The sequence below is a fragment of the Papio anubis genome, chromosome 4 (assembly GCF_008728515.1).
Source record: "Papio anubis isolate 15944 chromosome 4, Panubis1.0, whole genome shotgun sequence".
Lineage (NCBI taxonomy): Eukaryota > Metazoa > Chordata > Mammalia > Primates > Cercopithecidae > Papio > Papio anubis.
The window spans coordinates 28,050,927-28,074,136 of record NC_044979.1 but is presented as its reverse complement, the minus strand read 5'-3'; the positions used below and the strand labels follow the sequence as shown (position 1 = coordinate 28,074,136).

Genomic DNA, 23,210 nt, shown 5'->3' with positions numbered 1-23,210 from the left:
GTGCTTGAAACTGTGGAAACTTTAAACATTGTGGATTCTAAGAAGTAAAGCCTTTAGTAGTAAAAGATTTGCCGACAAATAAAGTGTTTCTGAAAAAGTTAGGTTGTGTTGCTCTGGTTCTAGCAACATGCTCACTCCGCAGTTGTGGGATCTCTGGGTGCCATTTTGTTTCCCTGACACCTCCCTATTCCCTGGCAGACCCTGTCCCCTTGGAACGCCCACAGAATTTTGATCATAGCTGAATTATATTATTTATCACATTGCTTGTTGTCAGCTTATGGGTTTATCTCTACCACTGGATTGCGAGCTACTTGAAGTTCTTAAGAACAGCGGCAGCAATAATACAGTGCTTCCTGTGTGCCAGGCACTCCACCAAGTGCTTTACACATGTTAACTCATTTAGACCTCACACATCCCTCACAATATCTTGGTATCTTCATCTCTCACAACTCATTAAACATTCTATGGTGTCTTTCAATTTAGATCTCTCTTCTTCAAAAGGAGTTTTAAAGAAAAATCTACTATTACTGGTTTGTAATATATCAATCCCTAAGCAAAAATACTCATAACATTCATATAATAAGAACAGATTATATGGGATAAGATATGATCATTTTCTCAGTTAGCCTGACATCAAGAGTATTTATTTGGCTTTCTATACCATTAGTTTAAATTAGAACACTCTATTTCCATCCACTAGAGTAGAATAGCTATGTGTTTTCCCTTTAAAAGATAAATTAACTCTGTAAGCATTAATACTTTAAAAAATGACTAGTGGTTTTTCAAATATTTTAATTCTACCAAACTGATGAATAGATAAACATGAGCAGATAGATCTGGATTTAAATCTTGATTCCACAATTTACCAGCTCTGCGACCATGGGCAAGCTCCTTAATCTTTCAAAGCCTGTTTTCTCGTTAGTAAAATTAGGATAATAATAGTTCTTCATAGGGTAATCATCAGAAGTTAAAAATGTACATATGAGAAATTCAGCACAGCATCTGGCACAAAGCGATTAACAAATGTTTGCTGTTATTCATTCTTATCATCATTGTTATAAAATGTTGGGTTGAGCTGGGCGTGATGGTGCATGCCTGTAATACCAGCTATTCGAGAGGCTGAAGCAGGAGAATTTCTTGAGTTCAGGAGTTTGAGGCTGCAGCAAGCTATGATCGTACCACTGCTCTCTAACCTGGGAGACAGGGTGAGATCTCTTGTCTATAAAAAGAAAATTAAAATGTTGGGTTGGCAAAAGGGACATAGAAATGAATAAAATGCTGTCGTTGTCCTCAAGAAGCTCAGCTCTGTGGTAGGAGAGGCAAGACAGGTCTGCAAACATCATCACAAAACAATGTGATAAGGCAACTGAGGGACAGAGATGGCACAGAGGAGGGAGGGATCATTTCCATAGGAAAGTTTCATGGAAGGCTTGCAAGAGGATGTGAAAATTACATTGATTTTTGAAGAATGAACAGGAATTTTTTAGGTAGCCAAAGTGGGACAGGACATAGCTGGTCGTGGAGAACATGTGTAAAGGCACGGAGAAAGGAAACCACATGGTGTTTTGGGAGTAACTATAATTAGTAATGTTTGGTCAGATCATGAGGTTTTGGTGGGGGTGGGTAAGATGGGGGTGGTAAGATAGAAGATTCTAGAGGAAGTCAAGGCAAGGACCAGATTTTGAAGTGTTTTGCATGTGGAGCTAAAGAGCTTGGATTTAGCACCAGCAATAGGGTGTCAGTAAAAAGTTTTAGAAGAGAGATGTGATCAGATTTGCATTTTGGAAAAATCACTTTGGCAGGGGTGTGAATGATGGACCAGAAGGGTGTGATGGTGGAGACTTGGAAGCCAATTAGGAGGCAGTAGTCCAGGTGAGAAATAATGCCCCGAGCAAGAGCAAATGGCATTAGGAATGGAGGGGAGCAAGACGAATTCAAGAGACCCTCGGGAGGTAAGATGAAAGGGATGGGGAGGAGGGAACTTGTTGAGATCTGTATCCAAAGGTGCCCGACCCCTTGGCCTCATTCCACTGTTCCACAGGGGTTGGTGACAGTGTGTGGGAGACAGGGGTGGATGGAAGTGCATTAACCAAGATACAGACTAGAGAAGGAAGCATCAGTTCTTAGGACAGGGGTCAGTTTGTAGTGTGGGAAAGAGGAGGTAGAGAAAGGGTAGTGGATTTCACCTAGCTCTTGTTGAGTATGAGATATCTATGTTCGCCATGTGAACAGCAGAAAGCAGGCAAATATAAGGCTCTAGAGCACCGGGTAGAGGGAGGGCTGGCGATGGAGACTTGTGCATCTTCAGGGTAATTACGAAATCAGGGGCATGGCTGAAATACAGAAGGCTCGCCAAAGATCTCTACGTAGTTAATAACTAGCAAAATGTCACTTCTTTGGCCTTCACTTTTATTATGTAAAAGTAATAGGCCGAATACAATTTTACTCTCTTTATCCAACGCCGTAGGCTATTGTCGAAGCCACGGCCTGCCATTTCATACCCTTTGCGATAGGTGGCGCTGACGCCTGGCAGGGAGAAGGCGGCAGCACATGCTGGGCTCGGGGGCGATGGGCTGGTGCGCGGACCTGGCGACGCTCTAGCCCCGAGCCGCGTATTCGCGGCGTATTCGTGGTCGGGTCCTCCCTGGGGACAGGGTGAAGGCCGAGAACCTCTGGCCTCAGGAAGCGCATGCGCAACGGGTTCTCCCAAACATGGAGTCCTGTAGCCCAGGTCTTACCTGAATCAGGTAAGAGGCGGGCGGGGAAGGAGTGATCTACCCATGCACCCTCGCAGCCCGCTTCAGGAGTGGGACTAGCGCTCCTTGGTGGGTGTGGCTTGTGTGCGTGGGCCACACCAGTCCTGGGGGGGCAGGTAAGTGCGCGTGGCCCAGGAGGCGTGAGGCTGTGCTGACGAGGGGAGGGCTCCCGGGGCGCGTGGGTCCCCGCACTAGGTGCGCCGCCGCCGGCCCACAAGAGGACCACGTGGGCGAGAGCCTCGGTCGTCGTCTCCCAGCACCTCGGGGTCGTAGAGAACACAAAAGTCACACAACCCTCGCCGAGGCTTGACCCCCGCTTAGTCATTAATTAGCTGGCTCCACCCGCCCTCCTGGGCGATTTCTTGGGAGGTTGCGCCTTCCCACTTGGGGGACAGCCAGCCTTGGAGGTAGGGAAGGTCGCAGGCACACGGGTGTGACCGAGTGGTAGAGGGCGCGGTCGTTCGGGGTCGGAGCTGCAGGTGCAGATCCAGGCGCTGGGGTCACCAGGGCGGAGAGCGGCAGTGGTGGCGCGGCTGGAGGCCTGGTTCGGGGAGGGGGACAGCCGGTGAGGTGAGGAGAGCAATCGAGGAAAACGGAAGCACCTGCTCCTGGTTGACTAATTCTGGCTGGAGGCATAATCTAAGGTGGGAAAGTAGTAACAGAAAAAAAAAAAAGCGAGAAAGACCGACTGTGCTTGTGCTGAAGCCCTTGCCTCCCCAGGCAGCTAGGAAATTGCCTGCCTGAAAGAAAGTAGCTATTTTCCTTAGGGGACTGTGGTGAGGGACAAATGAGATAATATCTGTGAAAGGGTAAAGAGCTATAAAAATGCAAGATTCTATTACTTAATTAGAATCCTTCAGCCTGTTTATCTGTTTGAGTGGATAAAATGTCCTCTAGGTGCGGGATAGTGGGGTAGGAGTACCTGGTGAAGCAGTACCAGCTGTGGGATTATGGGATGTGTGGAGTAATGCAGAGGGTGTGTGAAGATAGTTTAGGGGTGCCCGCTGTCACCTGGAGAAACAACCATCTGTCATTTAGGGTCATCTTATTTGGGTAAGAGATTATTCAGTTCCACTGCTTCCTTCGTCTACCACTCATCTTTTGAGCTTTTTACAGCCAAAGACTTTTACTCAAAATTGGGCCTGAAGAGGAAGACACCAGTCGCTTCAGGGATATATTGGTTAATTTGTTTTTGTTTTGTTTTGTTTTTGAGATGAAGTCTCGCTCTGTCGCCCAGGCTGGAGTGCAGTGGCGGCATCTCATCTTACTGCAACCTCCACCTCCGGGGCTCAAGCCATTCTCCTGCCTCAGCCTCCCAAGTAGCTGGGACTACAGGCACACACCACCACACATGGCTAATTTTTGTATTTTTGGTAGAGATGGGGTTTCACCATGTTGGCCAGGCTGGTCTCAAACTCCTGATCTGAAGTGATCCGCCTGCTTCAGCCTCTCAACGTGCTGAGATTACAGGTGTGAGCCACTGTGCCCGGCCATATTGGTTAATTTGGTTGAGAGCGAGGTTGATGTGATTTTATTGATGATAATGTCTTCAATTTGTTTTGCCCTCAGTATGAAGCAGCATGTCATACCAAGGGTTCTGGGCTGAGGGACATAACTAGGGAAGACTGAGTTGTGGATTCGTCCCCTCAGTAGAGGATCACCTTGGCCAAGTTCCAGTTCATCTTGGAGCCTTACTTTACATCAGATGGGAAAAGACCTTGCAAATCATTCATTCAGTCTTATATGCAGAGCTTGCATACCTGCCACAGGGTTACCCAGCCCCCAGTGGACAGGGAATTTGTCCCATCCCCAAATGGCCGAGCCACCCAATCCCTCTAGACAGCCCCTACTGTTGGAAAATTCTTTATGTTGAATCGACATCTGTTTCTCTACAATTTGCACTCATTGGAGCCATACAGAATAAAATGTCTAATGCTGCTTCCACAAATATTTGAGGACCGCTAACACATTTCCTTCTTCTACTTACTCCACAAGGCTTCTTTTCTTCAAACTAAATATGCCCAGCTATTTCAAACAGGGAGGCAGTGTGGAGTAGTGGAAAGAAGGCCAGCTTTGGAGCCAGGCACATCTGCGTTCAATTCCCAGCCCCTTCACATCCTAACACTCAGCGTTCCGAGCTGCCGTATCTTTCTCTGAAATCTGTGAGTGAAAATACTTGTCTAGCCAGGCTACTGTGAGGATCAGGGATATGTTGGGTGAAGATCCATGCTCATGGTAGGAGCTTAAAATACAAGAGCTGTTACACCTTCAATTTGCAATTCATTTAGTTGATCTTCTCTGAACACATTCCTATTCGTCTCTGTGTTTCAATATCTATCTGCTCTGTAGAACAGAATAAAATGCTTTCTGTGAATTCTAACTAGCAGAATAGAGTAGGATTAGCTTATTTTTGGTACTTCCCCTCAGTCTACAGTCACAGTAGCCTTTTTTAGGGTCCTGTCCTACTGATTCGGTAAGTTTCTCAACCAAAACCCCTTCGTTAATATGTGCTCCTCTGTTCAACCAAGTTTCTCCCATTATGAAGTGTTTTAGTTGATTTGAATCTACAATGATGGCTCTTGAAAGTGGCAGTCCCAGTTGTGTCTTGTCATCTCCATAAATATCCTGCACTTGTCACATTATGGTTCTCAAACTGGGGTTAGAAAAATACGGTTATTGAATCTGTGGTACCGTCCCTGCAGATCCCATACCACTGTTGTGAATCAGCGAGATAATAAACGCAGAGCTTTCTACATGAATTTTTGCACAAATCTGAGGTCTTATTGTGAGGCGGAACTGTGTTAGACTTGGAATGTGACAAGAATGTGTGATAAGCCACTGGCTGAGGGAAGACTACTGCATGAGATACCCTGCACGGCCCAGGATAGCATCAGCCTGGAGGAACTGAAAGGGTGCAACTTCGAGCAAGCCAGAGCAGGCTTTGAATTTATGTGTGGCTGTGTGTTTTCTCAGGGCTCTGAGTGTTTTATACCTTGGGTCAAATTCTTCCCCTGTGGAGGAAGCTCCTTTCTGGAAGTAAATCAGGCACATTTAGAAGATTCGTTAACTCTTTGGCTCCTGGGGGATTATGGCCAGCATTTTCTCTCTTAGACTTCCGACAGCAAATTCCTGGTTGGGCCAAGCTGATATCTTTGAGCTGACTTCTGTACTCAGGGTTCTTCCAAACAGGAATAGGCTTTCTCTGCCTAAGATCTGGGTTCCATGCCCATCTCAACCTCAATCCCTCCTTCAAAGAAGTTTTTCCTAATTACTCGGCCAGACATCAATAATGTCTGAAGGGAGGATTTCTCCCGAGTGTCACACTTGGAATTCCTGTTGTCTTGGGGCGCTCTCCCTGGTGCTCCCCGCTTCCCCCAGGGCCTTTAAACTGTTTCTCCTCCAGGCTGTCCACTTGAGCCATGTGGGTAGATATGTTCCATGGCCTTCAGAATAAGATCCTTTGTGGGGCACTCAGTCCATAAACAGAAAATTGCCTTCATCTTGGGTGCTGGTGTTTCTGGCCTGGTGAGAATGAAAGTGTGGAATTGTTTGTAGGACTCAAAGGTTCCATTAACAATAAGTATGAAAAATATATAACGCAAAGGCTTTTGTTATTGTTATTATTAAAATAGGAAAGCCTTTACCTTGTTGGAAGAACCGATTTAGATTTTGAAGAGTAATTCAGTCTTTAAAAGGTAGTGATAATTAAAATAGGTAATCTTTGACTTGTAAAGAGACTAATTTAAATTTTGTTAAGTAACCAATTAAGGCCATAAAGAGTTTAAATCCATCTGTGGCTTCTCATTTTCTCTAGAACAAATTCCTAATTCCCTACGATGAAATTCTCTTGCTAGCCTAATTTTTTGCCTGTTGGTGCCCCGGTTCAAAGGACTTCCCGTTTTCCGCAAACGCGCGGCCCTGAGCCTCCAGTGCTTCGCGAAAGCCGTCCCCTCCGGCTGGAATGTTCTTTGTCTCTCTGGTAAATGTCTATTCATCATTCAAGACCACCCTTCCCCCCTCCCCTTAATTACTTCCTCCCCTGTGCGCCCTCAAATTCTTGTACTTATTCAAGCAGGATTTATTAGGGGCCAGCACCGTGGCGGGCTCTGGGGATACAAAAGGCGAATAATACTTGGGCTCGGCCTCTGAGGGCCTTACATGTTAGGAAGGAGTGGGTCAACTGCCACAAACGTCACTAGGAAATTACAAGGAAAATTTTAAAAAGTGGCAGTTCTTGTCTGTCTGCCCCTCCAGATGGCCTGCGTCTTGCTCTCGGGCCGGGGCTATTTCTCATTTATTTCGCACCCCCGGTTCTTAGCGCGCTGTAGGTGCTAAATCAGCTTTTGTTTCATGAGTGCGTTTACTGGGGGCAACCAGACCCCTGCAGAAGTGTACCTGTGTTGTGCCACAGGTTCTGATGACAGGCTCATAGGCGGTAGTTTCCTCAGTGCCCGTGGGTCGCCCTCGGTCACGGGTTGGAGGCCCTGCGGGCCAGCGCCGAACCTTTCGGGTGCAGAGTTGCAGAGTCGCGGAGGGCCTGGGCCGTGCGCGACCGAAGGGAGGCCTGCAGCGCCCCCTCTGGATGCAGCGGGCACCAGCCGGCCGGCCGCCCGGCTCACCAGCTTGCGCCCCGCGTGCGTTCACCAGTATTTCAGTTTATGGTCAGAAAATGAACACAGACACTTCGTGATACTCTACACTTTTCAAAGGCGTAAGGGATGCCTTTTAAAGGATTATGGATTAGAAAAATTCCTCCCTCTTTCTTGTGCCACTGAGCCCTTGCACTGTGATTCTATATTACGTAAATAAAGGGGGCTTTGCTCTCCTAATTGTGCCCACTCTTCTGTGCAGCGCGGACTGGCTCATGCAGGGAGCGGGGCTGCGAGGGCGCTGCTGTAGCCGGGAGTCTGGCATGCCGACCACGTCGCGCTGCTGTAAAGGAAACCTGCCCCGCGCGGTGGCGGTGGCTGGAGTGGCAGAAACCGGACTTTGTGCAACTTTGGCCATAGTGGCCATACCATGAATCTGTTTACTAGCTTGGTGGTGGGTCCAGCAGAGCTTGTCGCTCCCTAGCCGCTTGCTCGTGCCCTTGGTGGTTACCGGGAGTTAGGGACTTAGGGCGCGTAGGGCCCTCGTGGCTTGCCACCTCTCACGGTTCAGTACGAGGGACGGGAGCAAGCGCCACGGCCGGCACCCCCGAGCCCTGCTGCCCCTTAGGTCGAGCGGCCATCCTCCTGTGGGGCTTGTGGGCGGCCTGTGGGGTTTGTGGGTGGTCTAAGGAAAGTGTTGGGGCTCTCAGGGGTCTGCTGTTTTTGCCCGTGGCCTTAACTCGTCAGGGGAGGGTTTCTGCAGCAGAATCTCGGGCTCAGGGTTGGGGGTTCACGAGGGAGCAGCGGGGTCTTGGGGAGGGGGCTCGACACCCCTGAAGGTGCTCCCTAAAGGAGCCACTGTTAGAGGGGCACCCCATCTCTGTGGCCGTGGCGGTGGCAGAGTGGCTGGGAGGGGCTCTGCGGCGAGCGGGGGAGCAGGCGGTAGGGGTTCTGCGGCGATGGGCGGGCTAGGGGCGGGGCGCGGGTGGGCTCTAAAAGTCGGTGCCCACTCGCTCCGCGCTGCCGCGGCAACCAGCACACCACGGCACCTCCTCTGCGGCAGCTGCGCCTCGCAAGCGCAGTGCCGCAGCGCACGCCGGAGTGGCTGTAGCTGCCGGGCGCGGCGCCGCCCTGCGCTGCTGTGGGCTGCGGGCTGCGCCCCTGCTGCCGGCTGGCCCTGCACGGCTGCGGGCTCCGCGGCGCCCGGTGCTCTGCAACGCTGCGGCGGGCGGCATGGGATAACGCGGCCATGGTGCGCCGAGATCGCCTCCGCAGGTGGGTGTGCGGCGGGAACGAGGGGGTGTGGCTGGCCGCCCTGGGACTAGGGCGCGGGCGAGTGGCGGACTGCTTGCCCGTGCTCGAGCCGGGGCTGCTTTCGGGCGAAAACTCTACCGACAGGCGGCACGCATTCCGCGCCCGCTCTGCCTACTTGAGGAGGGGGTGTCACTCCTGCACGCAATGGCATGTTCAGAGCGCGGGACCTCTTTGGGTTAGGATTTCTAGACCCCGGGATTGCCTTGGTGAGATTTAGGATTTCTGGACCCCAGCGTTATCTTGATATGACTTGGGATCCATAATGACCCTGGTCTCACCCTGATACGAATTGGGATTTTTAGATCCTGGCATCACCCTGGCGCGATTTAGGATTTTTATACTCATTGTTGCAGCATGATTTAGGATTTCTAAACCCTAGCATCGCCCTGATTTGATTTAGGATATTTGGACTCTGGCTTCCCTCTGGTGCGATTCAGGATTCTTAGACTCCGCCTTTGCCGTGGCGCGATTTAGGATTTATAGATCCCGGCAAAGCCCTGGTGCGATGTAGGATTTTTAGACCCCGCCATTACCGTGGCGCGATTTAGGATTTCTAGACCCCCAAAGAGCCCTGGTGCGATGTAGGATTTTTAGCCCCGCCATTGCCGTGGTGCGACCTAAAGGATAGACCCTAGCATCGTCCTGGTGCGATTTAGAGTTTTTAGAACCCCAGTATCTCTGTGGCGCACCTTAGAATTTCAAAAACAAGATAATCGCAGTGCCGAGATCGCCGCGGTGCACCTTAGGATTTCAAGACCCAGGTACCACGGTGGCGGGAGTCACCGCAGAGTGACTAGAACTCACAGTACCCGTCAGCTGCCTTAAGTATTTTTCAGATTTCAGTAACAAGCGCGAGTGAGAACGGCGATGTGACCAAACGGTCATGTTGCGCAGCGATTGTTCGCCTTAGTTTCGCGGGTTTATAAAGTGGTTCATTCATTTTGCGGCGACGCCATCAGGTGGGCAGCAGGTTGGGTGATATTATTACGGGAGTGTGTTTTTCTGTTTACCAGATGAAGAAATCAAGGCCCAGAAATTTCTGGAAAGTTTGTTACTGGAGTTTGCTTATTTTCTCTGCTCATGGCTCATCAAATAATTGGGATTTTGGCCAAAAAATGTTTGCTTAACCCATTTCGCCTACTGACTGCTAGGCTGCTTCACTTCTAAAAATCCTAAAAGGTCGTGGGGGCATTTTTACTGAGGTAATGAGACAAGAAACGGCTCCTTGAAAGGTTGCCGCTTTGCTTTCTTGGAGTAAGAGGAGGAGGGTGTGGAGGGGGGTGTCCAGGAGTGGAGTATGTTGGTCGATCGCCTCGATTTTTAACCCCCATTTTCCCTAAGCACCAGCGGGGAAGCCTCCCCATTTGCCGCTCTGGCCGCCCCTCCCGGGGCTCTCTGCTGAGTCACTGCAGAGATTCAGCTGCTGGAACCCCGTGGAGGAGCGCGATGAGAAGCACTGGGGGAAAGGAGTAATGAAATCCGCACATGAAAATGTATGCACTGAAGTAAAGGACAGATAGCGCTGGGCAACTGATCATCAAAACTTAATGCTTTTTGTCATCTGACCTTTCAAGGAGGTATTTGGGATATAGCCTGCTATTGTGGGGTGAAAACTGTGATATAACTATCATGTTCTGGCACGTTTTTTGAACCATTTCTAGTATTACCTTGACAAGTAGGACCAAATGGTTCTATCCGTCTTACGGACAGGTACTTTGGAGAAAAAAGGAAATGACTGCCCTAATAATGCCTAAAAAATAGGCTGGGGAGCTGAGATTCTTTAAGAAACATGGTTATTTTACCACTGTAAAACCACAGGTTTGTTTTTAGAGTTTAGCTAGCTATCTCTATCTCTAAAACTATCGGGGATTTTGGGGGGGGGGAAGTATCTTGTAAGTTGAGGAAGTTAGTGAACGTGTAGATTACAGGTAATAGGGAAGAATGTGTGTACAAACAGAAAGCCATTTCCCCCAGGGCTTTAGCAATTAATTTATTTTAGCTCTATGACAACTCTAATTTTAGTTTTGGAGGGTATTATTTCCATTCTGGCTGTTTTGAGAGAACTTCCATTCTACTGACAATTCTTGATCTGTTGACCATCAGAAGTCATAGACTTGAAACAGAACTGTTTATAATTCCTGTTTGGCACTCCTTGTCAATGTGGATAAACTGACTTGTGCCTTTGAAGTCCTGGGCATGGGAGAGTTGGGTGTACCAACCAGTGCTCTTTTTCCAAAGACAAAATCAATTCTCACATGCTGGGTATGAGTTATGCCTTATCTGGGGGTGGGGGAGCGTCTTAGAAAATTAAATGGAAACTTCAAGAGTCTGCTAAGAAAAGCAGAAATATAATCTACTGCCCTGACCTCTCAAGAGATTAGATATTCAGGGTCATAACAAAGCTGCTTATGTTGGAATACCCAGCGCAGCTATCTTACTTTCAGACTGTTTACCCTGAGCAGTTTCTCAGCCCAAACCCAGAAACGAGTACTAAATGGGGCTTCATTTAGGCAGGAGGGCTGATAAGTATGCATTAAAAATCAGGAGCAACTCTCTGCTTGAGGACATGTGATAAGTTACTACACACACACTCTTTTAAGACATGAGATAAAGCACATATATATATTTTGAACATTTTACTCGTGGGGGCTAGTGGGTAGATGGTAGAGCTTTTGGAGTAAATAAGAAGTTATTTTTTTCCTGGGAAGCCTTGATAAAAGTCAACGAAAGAGTGTCCAGCATTTAAATAATCTCCCTTTTATTTATATAAAGTCCTCTTCAGCAGGTATTGGGAAGACCACAAGGGTAGGGGCTAAGGGGTTAAAGTTGGGGAGCAGAGGCGGAAGATTGTATGTTGAAATAATGTATTTTTTTTCCTTAAAATTAGAATGATGAACAAATACGGCGAGTGCTATGGCAGACAGAGGTTCGATTATAGTCTTGGTCAGCTTTGTGCCTATGTGAAGGGCAACGTAATCATTGCTGGTAATAGCAGTCTCCCACGCCATCTTACCAGGTTTTGGTTTGTAGATGAGTGTACAACGTTACCTGACTGCTTACAGTGGGTCTCTGCTTTTCCTACAGGATGAGGGAGTGGTGGGTCCAGGTGGGGCTGTTGGCCGTGCCCCTGCTTGCTGCGTACCTGCACATCCCACCCCCTCAGCTCTCCCCTGCCCTTCACTCATGGAAGTCTTCAGGCAAGTTTTTCACTTACAAGGGACTGCGTATCTTCTACCAAGGTAAGAAGTGGACTATTGGAACACCTGCGTGTATCGGTCATGTAAGTCCCAGCTGAGGTATTTATTTTGTGTCTGCTGGTCTCTTGTTGCTCCTTAATGATGGAGGAGAGTATCTCTTTCTGTGTAGTGAGGTTGCAGAGAAGCGCAGAAAACTGCTGGGAGAATGGGGGTTGGGACTGAGATTCCAACCTGCAGACCTTACCTTTTAGTATAAGTTTTCTTTGTAGCTTGATATGTATTCTGATATATATATTTTTTTAATTGGGCAACCTTAGTGTCAGGTAATATATAAAATATTAATAGATATAACCACCATTGGTTCTCTCCTCACCATCCCTGATTTCATTTTACCGTTTTCTGTAGATTATTTGTAGTGTAACTGTGATTTAAGTCTTAATACCATTATATAAATTAATTTGCTAGTGATGATGATTATTATGACCACTACTTATCAAGTAATTACCATATGTCAGGCACTGAATTATATTTTCAGCCTTCATTGTTTAATCTTTATAACAGCATTTGGAGATAGGTGCCATTGACCTCATTTTATAGGTGAAGAACCTGAGAAACAGATTGGAAATGATTGATTTTGAGCGGGGGTCAAGAGCAATAACGGAAAATGTTTGTCATAAACCGTTTTTCATTATTGCTCCTGACCTCCTCTCATTTGCTATATTCAATTAAGTAAGTATACAATTTTCATTATGTTGGGTTGGGTTATTTCCAGTTTTACTGTTTTAAAAAACTAATGTTGAAGGAAAAGCTTCATGTCTGTACAGTTTATTTTTTCCTTACATTTTCAAACTATACTACTTGTATAAATGGAATGATTTTATTTGCACAGATTCTCAAGAAAAAAACTCTTAGGCTAAAGTATATACAATTTTTAACTGCTTCTAAATTATTTTTGAAAACCTTATTACCGAAGTTTCATGTCACTGGCAGTATATGAATATACCAGTTTTAATCCAATACTATTAGCAAGGTTAATATTGTCTAAATGTTTACCTAATTTAGATGATGCTGAATGCTTCCGTATTGTCATATGCATTTAAAAAGTTCATGTTTATGTTGATTAAGCCCTTTTTGTAGTTGACAGGATTTTGTAATAGTTTTATTATGTTTTTGATGTTAGATTGGGTCTCCTGCTGAATGAAAAGTGCTGAGCAAACAGGATAAGCTAAAGGTGTTCTTTGGGAATAGTTGCTATCTCTTAGAGAATTTCTGTGAGGCCATTCATGATAAAGTACAAATAATTTGTAGTTTTTGTGTTGGGATCATATGCTTTTAACTGTGAAATTTTACTTTTCACCGTGAAAAAATGTGCATATTACAAAACAAAAGGAGAAATGGGTATATGCTTTTTAAAAAAACACCTAGGTTGAGTAAACAGGTGCCTTCAAGTATTTTCACATAGCATGATTTTTACAGTGTTTTAATATACAGATCAAAAGGAGAAAAGGCCTGTTCTCACCTAACGCAGTAAGCTTACATTTTAAAAAGAATTGTGTCATTTTAATGTCAATTTGGTCAGTTTCTTGTCTTTTGTATCAGATTACTTAGATTTTAACATCTTCGAGGTTATTTTTATAGGGATTTGGCCTGATTGATTGTACTTTCCTTCTTCCTAGACTCTGTGGGTGTGGTTGGAAGTCCAGAGATAGTTGTGCTTTTACACGGTTTTCCAACATCCAGCTACGATTGGTACAAGGTAATGAAGTCAGACTTCTAGGTCCTACTATGTCTTAAAAAGCCTCGGCCGGGCGCAGTGGCTCAAATCCTAGCACTTTGGGAGGCTGAGGTGGGAAGATGACCTGAGGTCAGGAGTTTGAGACCAGCCAGGCCAACATGGCGAAACTCCATCTCTACTAAAACTATAAAAATTAGCCAGGCATGGCGGCACAAGCCTGTAATCTCAGCTACTCGAGAGGCTGAGGCAGGAGAATCGCTTGAACCCGGGAGGCAGAGGTTGCAGTGAGCCGAGATCGCACCACTGCACTTCAGCCTGGGTGACAGAGCGAGACTCTGTCTCAAAAAAAATTTTTTTTAAAATAAAAATTAAAATAACCTTTTATTTATTTTTAAAAAATAATTTTTTAAAATAAAAATAAAAATTAAAATTTAAAATTTTTATTAAAATAATGAAAATTAAAATAAAAGGATTTTGTTGTCAGCACTAGAAGGCTCTTGCACATTTGAATTGCTTCTAAAAAATATTAAATGTTGAACTGTTTCTTATATACTGAAAGGGAATGATAAACTCCTTGGCACTCTGGAAGGAATCACTGCCAAGTTATCCTCCCTCAACAGGGATTAATTAGCAGGAATAAAGCATTTTCCAAGAGGATCATCTGTGGGACCTGTGGTGGTTTCATGGGGTTTTCTCTTTATGGAAGTCTGTTAAGCCAAGAGAGGGCTGAAGCTCCTGTGTTCAGTCTGGTGAAAGGGAGGGGCAAGAGCAGAAAGCCCAAATCATCCTTTCTTTTTTGTAGATTTGGGAAGGTCTGACCTTGAGGTTTCATCGGGTGATTGCCCTTGATTTCTTAGGCTTTGGCTTCAGTGACAAACCGGTAAGCGGCACCTATCTGGGGCTGGTGATGGGGTGTCGGGACGGACATAGACTGTGAGGGTTCGGCCGGCAGAGAGCTGTCCTCATGACTTCATCCTGTGTATGTGGGCTTTCCTTTCCTCAGAGACCACATCACTATTCCATATTTGAGCAGGCCAGCATCGTGGAAGCACTTTTGCGGCATCTGGGGCTCCAGAACCGCAGGATCAACCTTCTTTCTCATGACTATGGAGATACGGTTGCTCAGGAGCTTCTCTACAGGTCAGTGGAGCTTCAAACTTCAGCTTATAATGCTAGGAGAGCACATCGTTTCTGGACTCTTTGCATCCTTTTTCTCTCTTGGGAGTTGTCTTCAGAGGTGCACTGGTTTAAGTCTGCTCAGCTACATGTGTGTTTCCTCATCTCCCTTCTAGGTACAAGCAGAATCGATCTGGTCGGCTTACCATAAAGAGTCTCTGTCTGTCAAATGGAGGTAAATGTCTTGGCGGTAGGTAGAAAGTGGGTGTAGTCTAGAAGGGCCATCGTTAGATACCACAGCGGCACCTAAATGGTAATCTGATAATATTGCAAGTAGACATAATTAAAACTATGAGATCTCTACCTTTTCTGTGCCATCAACTCCTTTGGTGGCCTGACAGGATTTATGGACCCTTTCTCAGAATGTTTTTAAATAAACAAACAGCATTACAAAGGATAGTGACTTTACTTACACAGTAAGTAAAAAGCTGCATTATAGTCATATGTGCTTTTTCAATGCATTAGATAGCAGGATCTAGTGGAGGACCTAGGAACAGCTGTATCAGGAGTGGGGAGGGTAAAGGCTGTCTGCTGTATCTGTGACAACTGCAATAGGTTATGAGAGTATAGGATTGAAGGTACAGAAAAAAGCCACAAGTGTTTCTAATCCTACTATGATGTTAGTGTAGAAAATCCTTACTTAATGTCATCAATGGGTTCTTGGAAACTGTGACTTTAAATAAAATGTTATAATGGAACCAATTTTTTTTCTCACCAGTGTTTTAAAGAAAGGATGTTATTCAAGGACCTGCTGTACCTCATTTTGCTTAAAGCCGAAGTTTCTAAGAACCTATCCTGATGTTAAGTGAGGACTTCACTGTATGAGTCTTCCCAACTCCTAACTGGCACTGCCAAGTTTCAGTTAGAAAATACCGAACCCCTGATTAGGCCTTCTGGGCAGCCAGCTTGCAAGTCCATGAATACCCAAATGTCTCCTGAATGCCTTAAGAGCAGACTGGGAGAGAAATCTGTCTCTCCCTTTATCACTTATGCTCATGGCTTTCTTCCACTGACTCTGAAGAGAAATGGAAAAGAAAAACTCTAGGTTTTTTAAAGGACCTATACTTATTTAAAAACTTCTTGTTTTATTCTTGCAGCCCAAATCATTAACCCTTGTGTTCTGAGTGATGGCGGAAATGCTAAGGGGAGTCAGAGCCTGGTTATCAGCATTTTGGATGACCATATATTTTCTCCCCGTTTCACAATCTTTAAGATGGGAAAAGTAATTCCAGTGGGATTTATTGTGACCAGTTAAACATGTAATTCCTGGAGATGTAATTAGATGACAGTATTAAATTTTTATTTGTAATTGTTTTGGTAGTAAAGGCTGCAGAGGTGATGGTGAATAGGGTGGGTAGTTTCTGATAACGGCCTTGCCTTTGACCTTAATGTAGGTAGGCTGGGCGAGGTGGCTTACACCTGTAATCCCAGCACTTTGGGAGACTGAGGCAAGAGGTTGCTTGAGCTTGAGACCAGTGAGACCCCGTCTCTATAAAAAAAAAAAAAAAAAAAAAATTAAAGCTGTAGGTAAATGACTAAGATAAGTCTCTTCTCCTACAGGTATCTTTCCTGAGACTCACCGTCCACTCCTTCTCCAAAAGGTTGGCTACTTCACTAACAGACTTTAGTTTGAGGATTTGCACTGACGTAGATAATGCTGGGACCTTTAAGGGCCGTAGCTCCTGTGATCGGCAGTAGTTCAATACTCTTCCTTGGGAATTTATCTTAATGAAGTTAGTTTTTCCCTTCGTAGGCAACTAAAGCAGAGGCAGTGGCCCCTACATAAACCCAAAACACATCCTAAGAATAAGAGATCAACAAATATTTGGAGAAATAACAGCTATGGAAAGATCTGTGTCACAAGCTTGATGTTTGAAGAAATTAGGATTCTACTCTAAACTTGAATATATCAGAGTTAAAGTTTTAGGGATTTAGTGAATTGTAGCAAAGTAATCTTAGATGGAATTAGAAATAGATTTGTCTTCCTTGAGAGAAGAATGTAGGTAGGCAAAACAAAATGCCAAGTACCAAACCATTCAGTAGCAGGAGATTTGGCTAAAGATTTAGTTCCTGCCAGGCACGGTGGCTCACACTTGTAATCCCAGCACTTTGGGAGGCCGAGGCGGGTGGATCACGAGGTCAGGAGATTGAGACCATCCTGGCTAACACAGTGAAACCCCGTCTCTACTAAAAATACAAAAAATTAGCCGGGCGTGGTGGCGGGTGCCTGTAGTCCCAGCTACTCAGGAGGCTGAGGCAGGAGAATGGCATGAACCTGGGAGGCGGAGCTTGCAGTGAGCCAAGATCGGGCCACTGCATGCCAGCCTGGGCAACAGAGTGAGACTCCGTCTCAAAAAAAAAAAAAAAAAAAAAGATTTAGTTCCTAATATAAAACCCTTTGCCCAGGTGAAGGTCTTCCTCTGGATTCTTGAGCTTTACTTCCACTTATTCCCCTCCAGCTACTCAAAGACGGAGGTGTGCTGTCACCCATCCTCACACGACTGATGAACTTCTTCGTGTTCTCTCGAGGGTAAGTGTCACTGTCAAATATTGACTGTGGCCTAGGAACAATGTTGTGAAAAGTTGCTGCCATTACAATTCTGGGCCAAATCCTAGGGCTTGATATTTTAAAGCAAAGGTGTTGGCCGCTTGCCAGGGAAGTAGAAGGAATTCATAAATCACCTATGGGTCGGACTGATGGCCGGGACTGCATGGCCTCTGAGGTTCCAGCCATATTGAACATTCTGAGTTCTCCTCACACTTATCTTCCTGCGTTTTGGACTCTTTCAGTCTCACCCCAGTCTTTGGGCCGTATACTCGGCCCTCTGAGAGTGAGCTGTGGGACATGTGGGCAGGGATCCGCAACAATGACGGGAACTTAGTCATTGACAGGTAAGAAATTACCCTTTGCTTTCGTTTCCAGAGAAGCGTTTTTGTGGAGAGTGGGGATTGCTTGTTCTGTTCCTTGCTGGCTTATTCCCTATCACAGGAAGGCTGATGACCTATGGGGCAAACCAAAAAGTCATGGTCTATATGAAGAAAGAAATAGAAAATAGAGTGAAACTGGACTCTTTGTTAGTATTAAATGCTTCAAAGTATTGAATCATGGTTGTGAAAGTAGCCTAGGGCCTCCCTCAAGGTACAAGGCTCTACCTTTTGCCTATCTTTCTGCAGCAACAGGGAGTGAGAGGGCAGACTTATCCTCCTCTGTCTTGTACAAAGAATTCCCATGCCTTGGTTCAAATGAGAAGGTAGACCCAAACCAGCTTTCATAGGGGACCCAGAGGTGGTGATAGCTGTAACTACTTGGGATAAGGCTCTGTCTTCTAGCCACCTGGGTCAGTGTAGCTTCCAGTGTTTTTACTGATGGCTTTGCTGGGAATTGTGTGTTAGAGGCAGCCAATCCTCCCACCCTCTCCTAACCCCCACAGGATCCCTGAACATTTCATTTTAGTATTAAAAAACTGAAGAACAATTAAGACTGACTTTCAAAATTATCTTATATTTTCCTTTCCAAAAAGTATATACTGTTTCTAAGATGAGATATTTGAGGGTTCACAAAAATAACTGTCCTGGAGTTGCCAGGCAGAATGAGTAGAATACATGAGTTCTAAAATGTGGCAGTAGTGTCTTATGCTGGAGAAGGAGGAATTCTCTCCATTTTGTCTGTGGTCAGATGAAGCCTTGTGCTCATCAACATCTACACTTAGAATTTTGAAGTAGATGTCGGCTGGGCGCAGTGGTTCACACCTGTAATTTGAGCACTTTGGGAGGCCAAGGTGGTCGGATCACCTGAGGTCAGGAGTTCAAGAACAGCCTGGCCAACATGATGAAACCCCGTCTCTACTAAAAATACAAAAATTAGCCAGGTGTGGTGCCACACGTCTGTAATTCCAGCTACTCAGGAGACTGAGGCACAAGAATTGCTTGAGCCCAGGAAGCGGAGGTTGCAGTGAGCTGAGATCATGCCACTGCATTTCAGCCTGGGCAACAGAGTGAGACTCCGTCTCAAAAAAAAAAAGAAGTAGATGTCAACACAGAAGATCATGTGTTTCAATCCTCTTATTTTAAAAATGAGGAGGCTAGCCAGGTTCTTTGGCACATGTTTGTACTCCCAGCTACTTGGGAGGCTGAGGTGGGAGGATCTCTTGAGGCCAGGGGTTATAGCTGTAGTGAGCTGTAATTGCACCTGTGAATAACCACTGCACTCCAGCCTGGGTAACATAGGGAGACCTTGTCTTTTAAAAAACAAACAAACCAACAAATGAGGAAACCAAGTTGAAAGATCTGTGTTATATATTTGAGTCAGAGAGGTAGGTAGTGGTGAAGCCAAAATTGGAACCTTAGACCTGGGCTTTTTAGTTACATAAAATCCAAACCAACTATCAGCCTTCCTAGATGTCATTCCCTGCTTAATAAATACACGAAACCACTAATTCTTATATTGATAGTAGGCATAATCACTACTAGAGCTACATGGTGGTTAACTCTAGAGGTTAACAGAAATGGATAAATTAAGTGGGACATTTCCAGGAATGCTAAACTGCTTCTGGATTAAGAAATTGTATCTTGTATTCCTTGTGGCTCTTGTCATGCCCTTGAATCCCTATAACAGTAAAGGTTTCTTGTTCTGCTCATGCTGACTTACCTGTCCTATAGTCTCTTACAGTACATCAATCAGCGGAAGAAGTTCAGAAGGCGCTGGGTGGGAGCTCTTGCCTCTGTAACTATCCCCAGTGAGTATTTTTATATTATTGATAGGAAGCTGAAGGACTATAGGGTGAAAATAATTGCAACTCCTTTATACAATTAGGGTTACCAGATTTAGCAAATAAAAATGTTAAGATACCCAGTTAAATTTGAAATTCAGATAAACAACAAATGCTTTTTTAGTATTTAAGTATGTGTTGTACAGTATTTAGGACCTACTTAAACCAAAAAGAAATCAATTTTCATCTGAAATTCAAATTTATCTGGGTATCCTTTATTTTACTAGCAGCTGTACTCATGACATCTGGAACAGTGATGTTTGTGTGTAGAGTGAAGTATATAAAAAACTGAGATATTACTGTAAAGGTAGTTGGTATTACTGATTTCTGTGGTGTGCATTGTCAGTGACTGCCACATTACATGCTGAATTGCTCGGACAGAAGGCTGTTTGGATTACTAATTAAGAGGCTATAGGTGGTTTGTACTTATTTGTCTTTTCATTCTTACAGATTTAAAAAAATTACAGTGTTTCACACATAGTGATTAGTGCTCAGGAAATTATCGGTTGATTTCAAATGTCAAAGGTCTGTTATAACTGAAGAGAGACTTAAAGAATGATAGTATCCTGGACTTAGAGAATGTTGAAAGATGGGCATATTCCATTTGGTCTAGGGTGCAGGAGAGTTGGATGAGGGACCAGTTGGTTGTCTATAGGAGGAGATGTATCCAATGAATGAACTGGTGCATTCCTAGCTGCTCTTTAGAGGTTACCTAATAAAACAAGCTAGGTTTTCTATCACACAAAAAAATTATTTATAGAAAATATTTTCTTGGGCTGGCTGAGGCGGCTCACGTCTGTAATCCTAGCTCTTTGGGAGGCTGAGGCGAGAGGACTGCTTGAGCCCAGGAGTTTGGCACCACTCTGGGCAACACAGTGCGCACATTTTTCTCTACAGATAAATTTAAAAGTTAGCCAAGTGTGGTGGTGCACACCTGTATGAAGTCTCAGCTACTGAGGACGCGGAGGTGGGAGGATCGCTTGGGCCAATGAGTTTGAGGTTACAGTGAGCTATGACTGCACCACTGCACTCCAGCCTGAGCAACAGAGAGAGACCTTGCTTATTATAATAAAAAAAGGGAGAAGAAAACATTTCTTTTTGGAGAGGAGTTAATTTTAGGGTGGGAGTAAAACAGATGTGAGAGCTGTTAAGTATTTCATTCCTTTTCTCTTTCCTAGTTCATTTTATCTATGGGCCATTGGATCCTGTAAATCCCTATCCAGAGTTTTTGGAGCTGTACAGGTGAGTCTCCCTGAGAGAGGTCTATGTTTTGTTAGTATCTCATCCTGACAGTGGTAAACAGAATTACCTGTTGAGGGCTATTGGCTCTAGCCATTGTCTCTAACCTCACTGGCTGTTCATCCAGGAAACAATAAAAGCATTGAGTTGAGGAATCTTATTCTAACATAATTGTAATATCAAGAAATTCAGTTATACATTCTCTTGATTTATACATAGTCTGTTTTCACTGTCATCACTGCTACATATTCCTTGGTGTACAAAAAGCTCTCATGTGAGTCAAAGGTTGAAAGTGGATATATCCTACAAAGTGTTTGTTTTAGTCCGATTGTAAAGCCATTTCATTGACTTAGGCTGAGCAGATGGCAAGGAGAGATTGAGAAGAGCTCATTGTGGAAAAGTGCCTTCTCATTGGTTGCTATTCTCTCTAGGTACTTACTTGGAAGGTGTCAGAGTATGAAATCTTGATTGATTATGTCACATAAGAATGTTCCATACCTTCCTGTGGCCTACTGGATACAAGCTAGTAGTAAATAGCTTGCATATAATTTTAAATAAAATACCCCCTCTCATCTCCTGGGATTTAAGGGAAGATCCTTGGTTATCTCTGCTTGGGCAGTGAGTTGCTGTGTGATCCACTTGTTTGATGCTTCATCCTTCTCTAAGGAGCTGAAAATCATCTTGCTTTGACAATTGTTGCAAAAGTGTTATATTTTCAAGTTGTTGTTTGTTGGATTATGAACATTTAAAAACTAGTTTGTATAAATGGAATTGGCAAGTTTACCTGCCTAAGATACAATTTCAGAGTAGAAGGTGAATAAGCTCTTTGGTGGCTCCTTCCAGTATAGTGTGTCCACAGGGTCATTTACTGGGGCTTCCCACTGGCTTACATCCCTCCTCCTCCAGCCTCAAGTTCACCTGCGTGCTGTTCTCTTCCACTAGGAAAACGCTGCCGCGGTCCACAGTGTCGATTCTGGATGACCACATTAGCCACTATCCACAGCTAGAGGATCCCATGGGCTTCTTGAATGCATATATGGGCTTCATCAACTCCTTCTGAGCTGGAAAGAGTAGCTTCCCTGTATTACCTCCCCTACTCCCTTATCTGTTGTGTATTCCACTTAGGAAGAAATGCCCAAGAGAGGTCCTGGCCATCAAACATTATTCTCTCACAAAGTCCACTACTCAAATTGGTGAACAGTGTATAGGAAGAAGCCAGCAGGAGCTCTGACTAAAGTTGACATAATAGTCCACCTCCCATTACTTTGACATCTGATCAAATGTATCTTGGCTTTGTTTTTGTGTTATTAGGAAATTCTGATGAGCATTACTATTCTCTGATGCAGAAAGACGTTCTTTGGCATAAAATACTTTTTAACACTTTGGATTTCTCTGAAATATTTAGAAGTGCTCATTTCTGGCCCAGCCCCAACAGGAATTCTATAGTAAGGAGGAGGCGAAGGGGGCCTCCTTCCCTCTCCTTGAATGACGTTATGGGCACATGCCTTTTAAAAGTTCTTTAAGCAACACAGAGCTGAGTCCTCTTTGCCATACCTTTGGATTTAGTTTCATCAGCTATTTTTAGTTATAAACATTTTGTTAAAATAGATATTGGTTTAAATAATATAGTATTCTAGGTATTTGATTTAAGACTATGATTTACCTATACATTACATATATTTTATAAAGACACTAAACCAGCATACCCTTACTCTGCCAGAGTAGTGAAGCTAATTAAACATGTTTGATTTCTGAATAAATTGAACTAAATCCAAACTACTTCCTAAAATCACAGGACATTAAGGACCAATAGCATCTGTGCCAGATATTTACTGTTATTAGCTGGGAAGACCAATTTGAACAGCAGATAACAGTCTGAGACTCCTCATACCTCAGTGCTTAGAAGCATGTTTCTCTTGAGCTACTGTAAAGGGGAAGGGATTGTTGTGTAGTCCAAGTCACCATGCTGAATGTACACTGATTCCTTTATGATGACTGCTTAACTCCCCACTGCCTGTCCCAGAGAGGCTTTCCAATGTAGCTCAGTCATTCCTATACTTTACAGACAGGAAAGTTCCAGAAACTTTAAGAACAAACTCTGAAAGACCTATGAGCAAATGGTGCTGAACACTTTTTTTTTTAAGCCACATTTCATTGTCTTAGTCAAAGCAGGATTAAGTGATTATTTAAAATTCATTTTTTAAAATTAGCAACTTCAAGTATAACAACTTTGAAACTGGAATAAGTGTTTATTTTCTATTAATAAAAATGAATTGTGACAAAAGTGGACTCTGGCTTCCCCTCCCCCTCACCCCCACCCCTCTGGGATAAAAATTTTCCAGCATTGCCAGGAGCTTTCAGGTACACATTAAATTAAAGAATAAAATGAAGTTAAGCAGCTGGAGTATAGGATAGTATTTGATTTTCAAGATCAC

The 23,210-nt window shown here is 44.5% G+C and overlaps 1 protein-coding gene across 8 annotated transcripts; it reads left to right on the top strand.

The window, feature by feature from the left end:
- Positions 1-2,515: 2,515 nt before the first annotated feature.
- Positions 2,516-23,173, top strand: MEST. 8 transcript variants are annotated; one of them, XM_003896600.5, is made up of 12 exons: positions 2,516-2,747; positions 11,744-11,898; positions 13,533-13,612; positions 14,394-14,471; positions 14,595-14,731; positions 14,884-14,942; positions 16,328-16,368; positions 17,227-17,297; positions 17,558-17,659; positions 19,427-19,503; positions 20,715-20,778; positions 21,718-23,059. In XM_003896600.5, the coding sequence occupies exons 2-12, from the start codon at positions 11,745-11,747 to the stop codon at positions 21,833-21,835; spliced, it is 981 nt and encodes a 326-aa protein (XP_003896649.1). In that variant the 5' UTR covers positions 2,516-2,747; position 11,744; the 3' UTR covers positions 21,836-23,059. The 8 variants fall into 8 exon arrangements, with proteins under 8 accessions (XP_003896649.1, XP_003896652.1, XP_009202141.1 ...); XM_009203877.4 differs by lacking the exon at positions 2,516-2,747 and adding an exon at positions 3,384-3,400; XM_003896601.4 differs by lacking the exon at positions 2,516-2,747 and adding an exon at positions 8,340-8,620 and having other exon boundaries at positions 21,718-23,173.
- Positions 23,174-23,210: the final 37 nt, after the last annotated feature.

Coding starts and splice junctions, on each gene's coding strand:
- MEST (XM_003896601.4), top strand. CDS start 8,595: ATGGTGCGCCGAGATCGCCTCCGCAG. Junction 14,732..14,883: donor GCTCAGGAGCTTCTCTACAG/GTCAGTGGAGCT, acceptor TCTCCCTTCTAG/GTACAAGCAGAATCGATCTG. Junction 17,298..17,557: donor TTCTTCGTGTTCTCTCGAGG/GTAAGTGTCACT, acceptor GGACTCTTTCAG/TCTCACCCCAGTCTTTGGGC.